At 51.8% G+C, this 452-nt stretch overlaps 1 protein-coding gene across 1 annotated transcript; it reads left to right on the top strand.

Annotated features, from left to right (window-relative positions):
• Positions 1-3: 3 nt before the first annotated feature.
• LOC109131905 (fasciclin-like arabinogalactan protein 10) lies at positions 4-448 on the top strand (the record flags this gene model as incomplete). The annotated part of the gene is made up of 1 exon (XM_019243079.1): positions 4-448. A coding segment is annotated over one exon (445 nt), but the record flags the coding sequence as incomplete, so codon positions are not given.
• Positions 449-452: the final 4 nt, after the last annotated feature.

The raw sequence follows: 452 nt of genomic DNA, 5'->3' as shown, positions 1-452 counted from the left end.
GAAATCAACGCTCCGATCATCGCTCCCGGAATCTTAACCGCACCTTCTCCTTCTTCCGGCGGACTCAGCAACATCACCGGACTTCTCGAGAAAGCCGGTTGTAAAACCTTCGCGGGTTTGCTCGTTTCGAGTGGTGTACTCAAAACATACGTATCCACCGTTGAAAAAGGCTTGACTGTTTTTGCACCGTCCGATGAAGCTTTTAAAGCGAAAGGTGTACCAGATCTGACGAAGCTCACGCAAGCTGAGGTGGTCTCGCTCCTAGAGTATCACGCCCTCGCTGAGTACAAACCTAAAGGCTCATTAAAGACTAACAAAGACGCTATCTCCACGTTAGCCACTAACGGCGCCGGTAAATACGATTTAACGACGTCAACTTCCGGCGACGAGGTTATCCTTCACACCGGCGTTGGTCCGTCGAGACTCGCCGACACGGTCGTCGATGAGACACC

This window comes from Camelina sativa, unplaced genomic scaffold (assembly GCF_000633955.1).
Source record: "Camelina sativa cultivar DH55 unplaced genomic scaffold, Cs unpScaffold07791, whole genome shotgun sequence".
In the NCBI taxonomy this organism is placed as follows: Eukaryota; Viridiplantae; Streptophyta; class Magnoliopsida; order Brassicales; family Brassicaceae; genus Camelina; species Camelina sativa.
This window is presented reverse-complemented; position numbering and strand designations above follow the sequence as displayed.